The 13,708-nt window shown below is 48.7% G+C and overlaps 6 protein-coding genes across 6 annotated transcripts; 3 read left to right on the top strand and 3 right to left on the bottom strand.

Annotated features, from left to right (window-relative positions):
• Positions 1 to 318: 318 nt before the first annotated feature.
• Positions 319 to 2,745, top strand: AOX (L-aspartate oxidase; the record flags this gene model as incomplete). The annotated part of the gene is made up of 2 exons (XM_007513598.1): positions 319 to 579; positions 799 to 2,745. 2 exons carry the CDS (start codon positions 319 to 321, stop codon positions 2,743 to 2,745), a joined length of 2,208 nt encoding a protein of 735 aa, XP_007513660.1.
• A 58-nt stretch (positions 2,746 to 2,803) lies between these two features.
• Bathy04g00780 (acyl-CoA dehydrogenase) lies at positions 2,804 to 4,408 on the bottom strand (the record flags this gene model as incomplete). Its single annotated transcript, XM_007513667.1, has 1 exon — positions 2,804 to 4,408. One exon carries the CDS (start codon positions 4,406 to 4,408, stop codon positions 2,804 to 2,806), a length of 1,605 nt encoding a protein of 534 aa, XP_007513729.1.
• Positions 4,409 to 4,880: 472 nt separating this feature from the next.
• On the top strand, positions 4,881 to 9,488 carry Bathy04g00770 (predicted protein; the record flags this gene model as incomplete). Its single annotated transcript, XM_007513740.1, has 1 exon — positions 4,881 to 9,488. One exon carries the CDS (start codon positions 4,881 to 4,883, stop codon positions 9,486 to 9,488), a length of 4,608 nt encoding a protein of 1,535 aa, XP_007513802.1.
• A 211-nt stretch (positions 9,489 to 9,699) lies between these two features.
• Bathy04g00760 (unknown protein) lies at positions 9,700 to 10,263 on the bottom strand (the record flags this gene model as incomplete). The annotated part of the gene is made up of 1 exon (XM_007513416.1): positions 9,700 to 10,263. The coding sequence occupies one exon, from the start codon at positions 10,261 to 10,263 to the stop codon at positions 9,700 to 9,702; it is 564 nt and encodes a 187-aa protein (XP_007513478.1).
• Positions 10,264 to 10,804: 541 nt separating this feature from the next.
• Positions 10,805 to 12,736, top strand: Bathy04g00750 (predicted protein; the record flags this gene model as incomplete). The annotated part of the gene is made up of 2 exons (XM_007513525.1): positions 10,805 to 11,287; positions 11,417 to 12,736. The coding sequence occupies 2 exons, from the start codon at positions 10,805 to 10,807 to the stop codon at positions 12,734 to 12,736; spliced, it is 1,803 nt and encodes a 600-aa protein (XP_007513587.1).
• A 519-nt stretch (positions 12,737 to 13,255) lies between these two features.
• Positions 13,256 to 13,441, bottom strand: Bathy04g00740 (unknown protein; the record flags this gene model as incomplete). Its single annotated transcript, XM_007513809.1, has 1 exon — positions 13,256 to 13,441. The coding sequence occupies one exon, from the start codon at positions 13,439 to 13,441 to the stop codon at positions 13,256 to 13,258; it is 186 nt and encodes a 61-aa protein (XP_007513871.1).
• Positions 13,442 to 13,708: the final 267 nt, after the last annotated feature.

Raw genomic sequence — 13,708 nt, 5'->3', positions numbered from 1 at the left:
CAGCAGAGAGAGTTTATAGTATTACGTGGTGTAAGAATCACGGCGATGGCATTAGCAAATGCGCTTCGCGTGTTGTCCTCTCACTCGTCGGCGTGCTCGAGTTCTTCTTCCTCTTTGTCTTCTCGAAAGAAAAAAGCTTCGATTGCGACGAAGCATTCTTCATCCCGTTTGGGAAGAAGCGTAATCGCCTCGTGTTCGTCGTCTTCATCATCGTCGTCTTCGTCTCCCGAAAGTACGAACAGAAGTCCTCGTCGTCGTAAAAAAGGGCGCGAGCCTTTGAGAGCGATTCTTGAACCGTGCGTGCTCGAACCCAGGTCGATGGACGAGAGCGACGACAACGGCGAGACAGAAAAGATCACGAAGAAGACTATCAAGAGGACGATGACGTCCAAAGACCGCGAGGACGACAACAGATCGGCGGCGACGATCGTCGAGACGGATTTCTTGGTACGTTTTATAGTAAGCGGAGTATTTACTGCGTCTTTTAGAAGAGAGGTGTACGACGACGAAAAGAAGAAGAACTTTAAGCAGAGGACGACAAAACACCGTCCGTTCTTCTTTACCTGTCGTCGTCGAGGAGTAAACGCGTACCTGTCTTCGCGTAGCAAATCTTCGTCTTCTCTGCGTTATCGTCTCACTAAAGCGTTTTTTCCTCTCTGATCTGATTCTTCCGCGAAGGAGAAGAAGAAGACGAAAGAGACGACGACTGAGTGTTCATTTCTTTTTGCACTCGTCACGCTTTCATAACTCACAAATCTTCTCTCTCTGTTTCTCTCGAAACTCCTCATTATGTGACAGGTGATTGGCTCTGGCATCGCCGGGTTATCGTACGCGTTGGAAGCGGCGGAGCACGGGAAAGTCGCCGTGGTGACGAAATCCGTCGCGCACGAAGCGTCGACGGCGTACGCGCAAGGCGGGATTAGCGCGGTTATTTCGCATTTAGATACGATCGATGAACACGTGAACGATACCGTCGTGGCTGGGGATTATTTGTGCGACGAGAAAGCGGTGAGAGCGTTGTGCGCGGACGGGAAGTCTGCGATTGAAAAGTTGGTGGAGATTGGGACGAGGTTTACCAAGGCGGAGGAGCTGGAGGAGAAGAATAAAGAAAAAGAAAAAGAAGAAGAACAAAATATTCAAACGGGAGCGTATCAAGGGTTACACTTGTGCCGCGAAGGAGGACACGGGAAACCGAGGATTGTGCACTGCGACGATATGACGGGGAAAGAGGTTGAGAGAGCGTTGGTGGAAGCGACGAGAAAGCATCCAAACGTGACGTTTTACGAACATCACGCTTGCGTAGATTTGATGACTTCTTCCTCCTCCTCTTCTAACACGGAGAGACGATGCGTTGGCGCCGTTGCCGTTTCGAGCGGCGGCAAAAACGACGACGACTCACATCAAGAAGAAGCATCAAAAATTGTGCGCTTTTACGCCTCCACTACCCTTTTGGCGTGCGGAGGTGCGGGTCAACTCTTCCCTTCCACGACGAATCCGGTCGTGTGTACCGGCGACGGTATCGGCATGGCTGCTCGCGCGAACGTCGTGTGTGAAAATCTTGAGTTTGTGCAGTTTCACCCGACCGCTTTGTACGCCGATAACGACAGCTCGAAATCGCCGGCGAAGAAACTCGACGAGAATGAAAACGCATTTTTGATCACGGAAGCCGTTCGCGGTCACGGCGGCGAGTTATGGACGCACTTCGAACGCGGCGAGAGGTTCATGCCGAACTACGACATTCGAAACGAACTCGCGCCCAGAGATGTCGTCGCGCGAGCTATTCACGCGGAGATGCGCAAAAATAACTCGCCGTGCGTCTATCTCGACATCACGAAAAAAGACGCCGAGGACGTCGCAAAAAATTTTCCCGGCATTTATAAAGAATTGAAAAAACGCAACTTGGACATGACGAAACAAAGAATTCCAGTGAGACCAGCCGCACATTACCTCTGCGGCGGCGTCAAGACGAACATAGACGGCGAGACGAGTCTTTCGGGCTTGTTCGCGTGTGGCGAAGTCGCGTGCACGGGCGTGCACGGTGCCAACCGCTTAGCTTCGAACTCGCTTCTCGAAGGCGTCGTATTTGCGCGACGCGCGGTTAAAACTGCCACGCGAAAATCAAAAGAAAGTTTGAAGCAGTTGTTGGAAGATGAATTCGAGGATATTGTGGACGAGGACGACTATTTGAAATGCAACTACGATGTTTTCAATTCCTCGCGCAAAACGAAATCGAACAAACGTCGCGGTCAAATGGTCAAGAAGGACTTCTTATCTGGCGACGCGTTTGCGCAAAGTTTGAGAAAAGAAGTGCAACTCTCCATGTGGCGCGCGTGCGGCATCGTTCGACGAACGGAGGACATGCGCGAAACTTTGGTCAAATTCAAAGCGTTGCAACGTTTGATTGACGATGAAGAGGAAGAAGCGGCGTTGCTGAATAGTGGCAACGACGACGGTACGGTTACTTTAGCTCTAGTTGAGGCGAAGAATTTATTAGCGGTTGGCACTTTAGTTTTACGATCGGCTTTGAAGAGGAAAGAAAGTCGCGGGTTACACTACGTCGTCGAGTACCCGGATAGAGTCGAAGGAGAACGAGTGTCTACAGTGTTAGCTCCGATTGAGAACGACGACGACGACGAAACGAGAAGCAACATTTCGTCTCGCTCTGCGATTAAAATGGAGGGCGAGGAAGAAGAGGAGCTGTTTGTAGTCGAGCAAAACAAAGTCGTCGCGCGAGGTCCGCGCTGATTTGTTCAAAAACGAGAAACAATTAGAAACTTAGAAGAGAGAAGTTAATATTTATTTATTACAATCGCGCGTTCGGCATGTGTTTCATGGCTTGCCTTATACCTAAATCAGCCATAATCTCCTCCGAGCCACCTAGAATAGCCGCGAACTTATTGGATTTCTGAAACGCTTCGATGATGCGTCCCATCCCAGTTCTCGTAATCGCGCGTCCGCCAAAGATTTGGCACGCCTCGTCCGAGACCAAATTCGCCACGCGCGTGCAAAAGAATTTCAGAAGCGCTATGGGACCCGCCAACACTACGGATTGTTCTTCGTGCGACAAGACGTTCATTTGGTGCGTGATTTGTTCCGTCCACGCCTGCACTGCTTCAATCTGCGCGGCCATGATGGCCAATTTCCCTCGAATCACCGGCTGTTCGATCAACTTCTTCCCGAACACGATGCGTTGGTTGGCCCATTTGAAACACTCGGCTAAAACCAATCTATTCGCAGCGTTTGTGCCGGCGACGATATACCATCTCTCGTGATTGAAATTGAACATGACGTACATGAAACCTTTCCCTTCTTTCCCGAGTAAATATTCCTTGGGCACGCGAACGTTTTCGTACGTCACGTATGCGGTCCCCGCTGACGGTGAATACGACGTTTTAATCGGTTTTGTGTCCACGCCGCCCCACGCTCGATCTATGAGCAACAACGAAAACGTCCCGTCTTGCATTTTCACCGCGGTGGTGAAATAATCAGAAAATTGTCCGTTCGTGATCCACTTCTTGACGCCGTTGACGATATAATCCCCAGTCGACGGATCTTTCGTCGCGATGGTTTGTAAACCGGCGACGTCAGAGCCAGCCGCCGGTTCCGAAATCGCCAAGCATATCCTCTTCTTTCCTAACAAAACCTCCCTCCCGACTGTCCTGGCGACGTCCGGTCTCCCAAACTGCAACACCGGCGGAAGGCCGATGACGAGTCCAGCGCCTAAGCCATCGACGTACCCAGGCACGCCTAACCGGCACGTCTCTTCGTGCGCAATCAGCTCGTGAAACGAATCGAACTCGTTCACGTGTACTCCGCCTAACAACTCTACGCCGCAGTTTTCAACGACGTCGCGCATCCACGGTCCTTTCGGCATCCGCGCGACGAGCAAACCGTTTTTACCGAGCAACTCGTACACTTCTTTCGTCGGATGTTCACCATTCTCGTCCGCTTTGACGCACGTAGGCGCGACGTGCGTATCAAAAAACAACCTGCACGCTTTCCGAAACTTCACGTGCGTTTCGTTGTAATACAAACTCGTGGGTTTGCCCGAGACCGACGGCGCGAACGCCGCCGGCTCCGCGTACGGCACCAACTCCAAGTCGCCTTTTTTCTTCTCCAAAGTTCTCTCTTTCCCTTTCCTTCTTTCTTCTTCTCTGATGCATCCGATTCGAAACTTCTTCGCCACGGTCTCTAAGACATCCCGTCGGTGATACTTATAAAACGCGTTCGTGGAATCCGAGCCGGCGACGCGATCGATGAACTGTTTCCCGCCCGGATGAAACTTTGCGAATTTTGTCACGTCGTAGACGAAATCGTCCACGACGATCCAATTCGATTCGTGCGAGTTATGTTTCGAAACTTCCGCTCGCGAGTACGAAGGAAGTTCTCTCTTCTCTGCATCCTCCATTTCTTCTCGGTTATATATATATATATAGTTATTATAGAATTCGTCTCGCGTTCTGTTTTGCTTTTAATATGCTTTTATATCAGTGTGTGTGTAAAGTGCGCACACCTTTTGATGAAATAACGAACTCTTTATTAAAAGGTTTTTATTAGACTCGACGGACAGACACTTTTTCCATCAAAGTCAAACATCTTTTTCATAAAACAAACAAACACACAAACAAACAAAATCTCTCGATCATCGAAATTTTCCATGGTCGTCCAACAATTCTCTTTTTTTTCAAAAAGATATTTTTGTCTCTTTTCGACTAAAAAAGCTTTTCACACGAAAGCGATCACACAACAGAGAACAACATTACCGCTTTCGAATCAGACGACGAACCACCAAAAGAGAAGGCGAAGGAAAGCTTTGAGAGAAGAATATATTCTTCGTTTTGAGGAGGAGTCGCGAGATGATGCAGATGCAGTCGTTATTAATGACGTCGCGCAGTTCCAGTTGTTCAGGGAGGAAGAAGAACTTTGTTTTCGTCGGCGGGAAAAGATGTCAACGAAATCATCATCATCATCATCATCGAACGAGAGTTATAAACGAGGACGCGTCTTCTTCTTCTTCTTCTTCTTCTTCTTCTTCTTCTTCTCAACAACAACAGCAACAACAGCAACAGCAAACACAAAGATCCTCGTCGTCATCATCGGCGTCGTACGGGAAGTATTCTTCCGCGACAGATTCGCCGTTGGATTTAATCGATGTGCCGCTGGAGTTGGTTCAAATTCGCGCGTACGTTCGATGGGAAGAAGCCGGGAAACCAGAAGGCATGCCGGCGGAGTGGCAAGCGGCGGAGTTCGCTCGAGCGTTGGACGATTTGAGAGTCGAATTGGTAGAAGGGACGCCTTTGAATGAAATACGAAGGAAGTTTAACGTGATGACGGTGAATAACGGGGAAGACGACGCGCCGATGAAGTTACCGAGGGAGGTGGAGGAGTATAAAAGAGAGAGGGAGGAGATGATGCGCCGAGCGGCGGCGATGGGGGTGTCGCAGCAGCAGCAACAGCAGCAGCAACAGCAGCAACAGCAGCAGCAACAGCAGCAGCAACAACAACAGCAACAACAACAACAGCAACAACAGCAACAACAGCAACAGTTCGTGAGGCCGGCGGACATCGTGAACGCGAGAATTGCAAACTCGACGGCGCGTCCGATTGGCGATCAAGAGTTTGCTTTTGGATCCGGGTCGTTTGATTCGTTCGACGAAACGGATGCATTTACTGAAGAATCTGTTCGAGAGGAAGAGGAAGAGGTTGCTGCGACGAATATTACCGCCGAAGCGTCTTCTCCAGTTGTTGAATATGAATTCGAAGAGAAAGTTCAAGAGGAGGTAAATCAAGAAGAAGAAAAAGATGAACAGCCAACACTCGTCGCCGAGCCGCAACCAGTTGTTGTCGTTGAACAGCATCATCAAAACATCGATCCAGTCAGAAGAGCTTTCGATTCATCTTTTATTTACGATTTGATTCCTAAAAGCAGCAACGCGTCCAGCGACGAAGACGCGTCGGTTGAAAAGAGCGAAGACTCTTCTACGACCTCCTCCGGGGCGGCGAAGTCCTTCATGCGACGCTGGCGACGACAATCGGACGGACAATCCGTTTCGGATGAGAAAAATTTGGTGTGTTCGAGTAAGTTGTACCCAATCGGTGAAGGGTACGAATTGCTCGTTCAGGTTTTTGAACGCTCGGAGACAGACTCGGCCGCAATGTCCGGTGAGAGAAGCCGAAAAACAAATCGAAGAGTCAAGTTCGTGACGGACTATCCGGAACCGTTAACTTTGCACTGGGGCGTTGCTAGAGACGAACCGGGGCAGTGGATTTTACCGCCCGAATCGACGATGCCGGAAAAAACGAACGTTGTCAGTCACATGTCCGCGGAGACGCAGTTAAAAGACGCCGGCGAAGGATGCTTGGTGGACTTGGTCACCACGAAAGCTGTCCAAAGTTCAGCGAAGAGCGCTTCTTCTCCGAGCTCCTCTAGCGCTATCGCCGGCGAACAACAAACGCAACCGATTGAACAAGAGTGTCGCCAAATGCAGAACTTGTCCATTTACCTCCCGGATAGCGATTCAGCTACCGAGAGTGAGTTGATGGGCGTGCACTTCGTATTGCGGGATGAATTCGGAAACTGGTTCAAAGACACCACAAACGGGAACCAAAATTTCAACGCGTTGTTACAAGGCGCGGGAGGACGAAACGCGAAGCCCACGGATGAGTTAACGACGCAAATTATCCGCGCCGAAGCCGGGGGAAACTGGTGGAGTTTAATGCATCGATATAATCTCGCGTATCAGTTGTTGCACGAGAAGATTGGCGCGGAAGAAATCGATCCGTCCAAAGCGCTCGTTCGCATAGCGAAAGTTTTCGTCTGGCTTCGATTTTCGCAGTTGCGACAATTGACTTGGCAAAGAAATTATAACGTGAAACCGAGAGAATTGTCCTCTTCTCAGCAAAAGCTGACGTATAAGTTAGCGGAATTGTTTTGTGAGCGACCAGAATTGAGAGATATTGCGCGCATGTGCCTCGAAACCGTCGGACGCGGCGGAGACGCGGGTACTGGACAAGCCGTGCGCGATGAAATTTTGAACATTATGCACAGAAACGACATCAAAGAAGTCTCCGGAGTCTTTCTCGAAGAGTGGCATCAAAAATTACACAACAACACGTCCCCTGACGATATTGTCATTTGCGAAGCCTATCTCGCGTTTTTGCGCGGTAACAGCGACTTGAACGCCTACTGGAAGACGCTCACCCAAGGCGGCGTTACGCGTCAAATTATGGAATCATACGAACGACCAATTAAAGCAGAACCTACGCCGAGACCTCACATCGCGCAGGACCTCATCAGAGATTTCGAGAACTACTTGATTATCTTAAAAGCAGTGCATTCTGGGGCAGATTTGAAGCTTTCCATCGAGGTGTGCTGTAGCCAAAGAAATTATCTCGGCTTGTCGCAAGCTCTGCAGTATTGCAGACAATTCACCGACAAAGTTGGTAACGAAATAGCCCTGTTAGAGGCGACTATTCAAGCGCGTCACGAAGTTCGTAACGCTGGGTTGAAGCAGGGCACGCACAATCACGATCACGAGAAAGTTAGGGAGTTGTTATACTTGGACTTGGCGTTGGGCGGGGTATCTTCGAGAGCGGTGCAAAGAGCGGAGTTGCCGAAAGATATTGGTGAAGCCTTAGAATTCTCCGCGTTAGCGTTGGAAGATTTATGTTTATCATTACCGACGTCTTGCGAAGATTTAGCTTTAAGTTTGGTCGAAATGCGCCGCGTGATCAGTTCTCGACACGAATCGAGTGGAGATGAAAAGACAAAGTACTTTTGGGCGTTGCGCGCCAAAGCCACGGTGGATCGCGCGCGAATGGCCGTCGCTGCGTACGGGGATTCCATCAACTCATCTATGCAGCTCACCGCGGAAAGTATTGGCGACGCGTGTAAATGCGAGCAATGGACCATAACGCACTTTAGCGAAGAAGTTATTCGAGGTGGACCGGCGTTTGGTTTATCTTTAGCGTTGACTAGATTGGACAAGATGTTACGACAAGAAGCAAACTTGGGTGCGTGGAGTATAATCTCGCCAAAAGAAGAGAAGGTCTGCGGTCGAGTTGAATTTTACCCTACGCTGCGTGAAATCATGAATGAAAGCTTCCGCGAACCGACCATTTTAGTCTGCGATAAAGTTGGAGGCGACGAAGAAATTCCTTTAGGTGCGGTTGCTTTACTCACGCCAAGTTCCGTAGACGTCTTGTCCCACTCGGCCGTTCGCGCGCGAAACTCGGGTGTTTTGTTCGCTACCTGCCACGACTTGTCCGTCCTAGATTCTTTGTGCGAGGTTGTGAACGAGTTCGCGTCAACAAAATCCATCGGATCAGACTCCTCCGTTAAGATTGAACACGCCTCGGAAGCGGAGATTGCCAAGGCGACGAAGATGAAGCTGGAAGAAGATCCGAGCACGCAAGCGTGGTTTGGTGTTGGTGCGACATCGTCGGTATCATCAACATCGAAAGCTAAGATCGATTTGGAAAAGAAACCGTTTTGTGGTGAGTTTGGTGTGAGCTTAGATGACTTCAGAGAGCACGTCGTTGGTGCGAAATCGCGAAACACGCGAACGTTGCGCGAAAGTCTAGAAAGTTCCGACCTTCCATCTTGGATCAATTTGCCGCGATCGATTGCCATACCATTCGGCACGTTCGATCACGTTTTGGAGGATCCGATAAATAAAGATAAAAAAGCGCAGTTCGTAAGACTCATCGATCAAATTGACGATAGTTCTGGCGATAGTTTGGAAGACACTTTGAACCGCGTGCGATCATGCGTGAAAAGTTTAACCCCCCCAATAGATGCCCGCGAGGAACTCTCTCGCGTGATGAAAGCAGGTGAAATGATACCGCCGGAAACCGACGAACAATGGGACAAAGCCTGGAAGGCTCTAGTCTCCGTTTGGGCGAGCAAATGGAACGAGAGAGCATACGTTTCCGTGCGTAATCGCGGCTTGACGCACAAGAATTTGCAAATGGCTGTTTTGGTTCAACCGGTAATTGATGCCGACTACGCGTTTGTCGTGCACACGACCTCGCCGGCGAACAACGACGAGAATGAATTATACGCCGAGATCGTTAAAGGTTTAGGCGAAACTTTAGTCGGTAACTACCCGGGAAGAGCGTTGAGTTTCAAAGCGGACAAGCGCGCAAACTCGCCTCCAGTGATTACCGGTTTCCCGTCTAAAAATGTCGCATTGAGCGTTCCAAAAGGAACCTTAATTTTTCGATCCGATTCAAACGGCGAAGATTTAGAAGGTTACGCTGGCGCTGGCTTGTACGAATCAGTCACGACCGAAGTTGAAACCGTCACGCACGTGGACTATTCAAAAGACGAAATGGTCTGGAACGACCGAGGTACTGCGGATCAAATCATGAGTAAAATCACGGAGGCTGGTATAGCAATCGAAAAGGCATTAGGGTGCGCGCAAGATATCGAAGGTTGCGTCAAGGATGGTAAAGTTTACATCGTTCAAACGAGACCGCAAGTGTAATAATATTAAATATAGCATTTATGATTGATAATAACGAAAAGCAAAACTCAACCCATTTAAATATGAATACTATCTTTTCCTCTTATGTGTGCGTGTGTGTGTCTGTGTGTTTTACCATGTTTTTCACACGCTGCTGACCGCTCGATGCGCTTTGTCCAAAGTCTGCTGGCGCTTGTCAGCTGGAGCTCATTTTTTATATATATGTACAACTTTATTCGTCTTCGTCTTCGTCTTCGTCTTCCTCTTCCTCCTTCTCTTCAATCTCTGTCGGTATTGCTCTTTTCATCAGAGGTTTGACCAACTCTTCCACGCTCGTCGTCGACCCGTTCGCAGTGAACTTGCTCAACTGATACACTTCCTTCTGATAGCAGTTGTTACACAAATCCGCGCCTTCCAAGATTTTACTTTTCAACCATTGCATACTCGTTCGCTTACTTTTGCAGTTAATACAAACTTTATTCGCCAGCAGCGCGTGTTCTTTCACCCAACAGTTCCTGCATAAATCAAAACTCAAGTCAACTTTCGATTTAAACCACTGCCCGGTCGTTTGTTTCGATTCGCACACGTAGCATTGGCGACTGGTCAGCGCTAACGCTTCGTTCCGGTAACATTTATCGCACAGCGTCGCTCGCGAGAGTAATTTCGACCGTCGCCACCGGCAGGTTTTCTCTGTCGCGCACGAGACGCATTTTTTTTTCGATAAATTTACAATTTCGTTCTGTTGTTCTTCCTGTGGCTGCTGCTCCTGCGGTTGATTCGACGATGGCTCCCACATGTGCGTATTACAATTGCACGGCGATCACCTCAAGATCACCTCTCTCTCTTTTTCTCTCTCCTCGTGTTTCTGTTTCTATATGATTCTATTCTCGTATTAATGGAACGACTTGAGCTCTTTTTAATTTCTTCCTCTTTATGGATTACTTCTTATGGATGATCCATGATTACGTACACGTCGGAAACCGTGGAAACGCGATCTGATATTAAACAGTAACAACAACAACAACAACAACAACAACAAATCCAAAGCGCGCGCTCGTAACGTGGTTTACTGGTTTAAAAATAATTTATTAGCAAGAGTTTTTAACGTCGTTTTCTCTTAAAGACTATATATATGGAGGAAGATTTGGCTCTTTAGAAATTTTTTGTTCTTCTGGGGTTTTGTCCCTCTGCCCTTGCTTCCTCCTTGCTTCTCTTTTGTTGCCAAAAAGCGTACGATTATTTTTCACCTCTTGCTTTGTTTGTTTGTTCGTTACCAAAACAGAAAGAACACCAGAATTACTAACGAACGCAAAAAGAAAAGAAAAGAATAGAAAAGAATGAACGAGCCTGGCGACCACCACCGCGAAAACCAGACGACGGACCGCTCGACGACCAACAGGAACGACGTGGACTCGGGCCCGTGGTTCGACCCGGACGAGTTAACCCCTCGGTCGCTTTGGGAAAAAATCGGCGACGGTTCTTTCGGGAAAGTCTACCGAGCGCACTTGTTGGGGACCGCAGTGGCGGTGAAAGTGATTCAGAATTTAAAACCCGACCGAGTCGCCGGTTTGAAACGAGACATATTTTACCTCTCGCGCATGACGCACCCGAACGTGGTTCCTATTTACGGCGCGTTCATCGAGGAAGGGATGCTGCACATGGTCATGGAATTCGTCCCGAACTCTTTGAGGAATAAACGCGTCGTCAATCAGGTTAACGTGGTACGAGTTTTACAAGACGTGGCGAGAGCGCTGGTGAGGATGCACGCGCAAGGACACATTCACAGGGACGTGAAAGCGAGGAACGTGTTGATTTCAGCGGTACGATTCTCGTTATTCTTCTTCTCGAAAGAGCATTATTAGCCTTTTCCTTTTCCGCCGCCGTTAAAGCTTCGTCTTCTTTGAGTCCACAATTATTATTTCTCTCTTTTGGCTGCTCCGAACAACGAGTACCAAAAGAGAGAGAAAAGAGACAAAAATGTTTTACTCTGTGGCTGCTTATTTTGTGTACTCACCACCTCTTTCGTCATCGTCCTCGTACTAACTACGTTCCACTACCCAAAACTCATCAATCACCAAAAACAACAGGACTTTGAAACCGCGAAACTGACGGATTTTGGTCTGGCGCGCATCCTACCGCAATACGCCAACGACCGGCGAGACGTGAACCCGAAGACGACGCCGAAAATCGGTCCACCGAAATATCGAGCGCCAGAGGTGGAAAAACACGACTCGGAGAAAGATCACACGTACGCATTTTCTTCGGACGTGTACGGATACGGGGTCATGTGCTTTCAGCTCATCGATCAGGTGAAAAAAAGGAGACGGAAATCGCATCCGCACGAGGTTGATTTCGTCACCGGTTTGGGCAACGCGTGCTGCGAGGAAGATCCGAGAGCTCGACCGACGGCGGCGATGTGCCTGGCGAAATGTCGCGAGTTTTTAGGCGAGTCGTGGACGGCGAACGACAGAGTGTGGGGGAATCCGAATCCGACCGAACGAGTCGGATATTGGACGACGGAGATGATGGACGTCGGGACGTTTAAGAAAGTGGCGCCGAAAGAGGAAGAGGAAGGGAAAGACTCTCCGAGCGGGTTGGAACACGGCGAAACGCCGACGACAACAAATGGGCGCACGCAAACGCACGGTAAAAGAGGAAAGCATAGCGATGATGAAGACGAGGACGAGGACGACGACGACGACGAGGAGGAAAATCAGCAAATCAACAAGAACAAGAAAGCGAAAGAACGCGAGTTGATAAAAATGCTCGAAGACGAAAGAAGAATGGGAGAAAAAGGAACGACGACGACAGCTCCAGCAGCTGTACAAGCAGCTGTGCAAGCAGTAGCAGACGCGGAAAATAGGAACGGAACGAATACGAACGGAACGGGGACACCAACGACGACGACGACGACGTCTTTACGGCGACGAGTCATTGAAGCGCACGGGAACACTAACAACACTAACAACAACGGCGCCAAGGCCAATCGGAAACGCTCGAAACCGGCGACTGGGGACGCGATGGATATTGGTGTCAACGCGCATGCCGCCGGCATAGAGAACACCCAAGTCGCAATGGTTCGATCCGCGGACGGACGAATCACAAAAACGAGCTCTCTCGGCGAAGACTCTGGTTCCCAAACGCCGGTCAGTAAATATTCCCGAGGCGAGAACGTGGCGAGCGAAAACGGCCCTCCCGTCGTGAGAAGACTGAACAGTCTCTCCACCTTAGGCATGGGCGATTTGAAAGTTGAAGAAACTCGAAGCTAATATCATCATCCTTTGTTGTAACGAGATCTTTTACTGTACTTTGTGATATTAGTATGATGTGATATTAAACGTGCTTCCCTTCCTTTCGCAACTCGCCAACTCTTTCTCTCAGTCTGGTCATTTCTTTCGTGATTTCATCTAACGAGGCAGTTTCCGCGGAAAACTCCTTCGGCGAGTGCGATTGGTGGGTTTTGTTCTCGTTAACTCCTTCTCCTTTTCCTCCTCCGTGTGTTTCGTCGTGATGATGCTCGTCGTGATGCGAGTGATACTTATGGTGCATGTAATGTTCTAACCCGAAGGCGACCACGAACGTTCCAATCTGTTGTTGTTGTTGTTGTTGTTGTTGTTGTTGTTGTTGTTGTTGTTCGTGTGTTGTTATTACATGTGTCAGTTTCAAACGCACATCGTCGTAAACAAGAAAAGAAGAAGACAAAGGAGATCATCGAAATCATCATCGTCGTCGTCGTCGTCCAAACTTGAATCGTCACGACGAGGAGCGTCGCGTGGTAGTATACTCTTTCAAAAACCTTCTTCTTCAAGTGTTTTTAGGGGAAGAAGATGTGATGACACACGAGATAACGATGAGACGAGAGAAAAACAACGCGCAAAACAAGAACAACAACAACAAGAACGAGATCGTACCATCGCGTGTTTCACCGGTCCAAACGACCCGGTTTTGATAAACTTTGTTCGATACCACTCCATTTTATTATAATAGTGTTGTGTTGTAATAAACTAAAAGAGAGAAAGAGAGAGAGAGAGAGAGAGAGAAAAGAGAGAAAAGAGTGAAGAAGTCTTCTTTAAAGAAGAAAAAAAGCAGAGTCAAAAAAAACAGTCAGAAAGGCAAAAGGAAAAGAGAAAAAAATCGATCGCGAGAAAAGGCGAGAGCGTTTTTAACAACAAACAACAAACAACAACACCTTTGGTGTTTTCTCTTCTTCATTCATTCTGTTTTGACGGCGCTTTTCGCGC

Source organism: Bathycoccus prasinos, assembly GCF_002220235.1.
Source record: "Bathycoccus prasinos genomic : Chromosome_4".
In the NCBI taxonomy this organism is placed as follows: Eukaryota; Viridiplantae; Chlorophyta; class Mamiellophyceae; order Mamiellales; family Bathycoccaceae; genus Bathycoccus; species Bathycoccus prasinos.
This window is presented reverse-complemented; position numbering and strand designations above follow the sequence as displayed.